This window comes from Penaeus monodon, chromosome 27 (genome assembly GCF_015228065.2).
Source record: "Penaeus monodon isolate SGIC_2016 chromosome 27, NSTDA_Pmon_1, whole genome shotgun sequence".
Classification (NCBI taxonomy): Eukaryota; Metazoa; Arthropoda; class Malacostraca; order Decapoda; family Penaeidae; genus Penaeus; species Penaeus monodon.
The window spans coordinates 26,686,528-26,687,355 of NC_051412.1; the positions used below are offsets into that span (position 1 = coordinate 26,686,528).

Genomic DNA, 828 nt, shown 5'->3' on the forward strand with positions numbered 1-828 from the left:
ATGAGTAAGTGAGTTATCAAACATTTACTGGGCCATCTTAAAGCTATTTTGATTTGATTATATCATTTACACAATCTTATACAATTCTATAAAGCTATGAGCTGAATAAACACACTTTTCACTGCCATATCTACCCTTCAAACATAACTGTGTTAGCAGCTTTATACCTACAACATATTTAAATGTAAATGATATTATTCAAGAAGGTTGCTAAAAGAGAAACATTTCCTATTTTCCATTTATTCGGAGGTAAACAAAAGACAGTCTTTGCCGAGAACATCACAAGAAGCGGAGTATCTGCCCTTCACAATAGCCCGACGAAGGAGCACTTGCTGGGCCTTAGTCAGTGAAGAGAACACCTCCACTTCGACAATGGAAATACCCAGGTTTTCGCCGACCCAGTCAACTACGGAAGACTGACGCTTGAGAGTGAGTCGTTTGCAGATGATCCAGGATAGACAGCCCATCGTCTCTCGGTTGATTAGGGCGGCGGAGATTGAAGGAAGCTCCGCCAGTCCCGGATCCGCAGCCCGCGAGGTGTTGGATGCGGCCTGGGATAAGGGCTGTTGGTCTCGCTTGGTTTCGACGGTTGGGTCTGCGTCGGTTCTCTCCTGGTGCAGTTCCCAGCCCGGAACTGTGTCAGAAATCGAAATATCTCGTCCTGTCGATGCATTGTGACCTGCGATGTTGTCCGGACACACGCACTCGACGCTTCCGCCCTCGATCGACCTCCTGACCCTCGAGCTGTGTGGAAGACCTCGACGTCGAACGCTCGCGGAGTTCATGTTCATGTTGGACGTTTCGACCGTGATGGAATTGCTATTCAAA

The 828-nt window shown here is 47.3% G+C and overlaps 1 protein-coding gene across 1 annotated transcript in view; it reads right to left on the minus strand.

The window, feature by feature from the left end:
• Positions 1-139: 139 nt before the first annotated feature.
• Positions 140-828, minus strand: part of LOC119590377 (ras guanine nucleotide exchange factor E-like) — a gene marked incomplete in the record, with an annotated part of 1,309 nt that continues 620 nt past the window's right edge. The window contains 1 exon segment of the mRNA XM_037939047.1: positions 140-828. Within this exon segment, the coding sequence (XP_037794975.1) occupies positions 240-828 (589 nt within the window).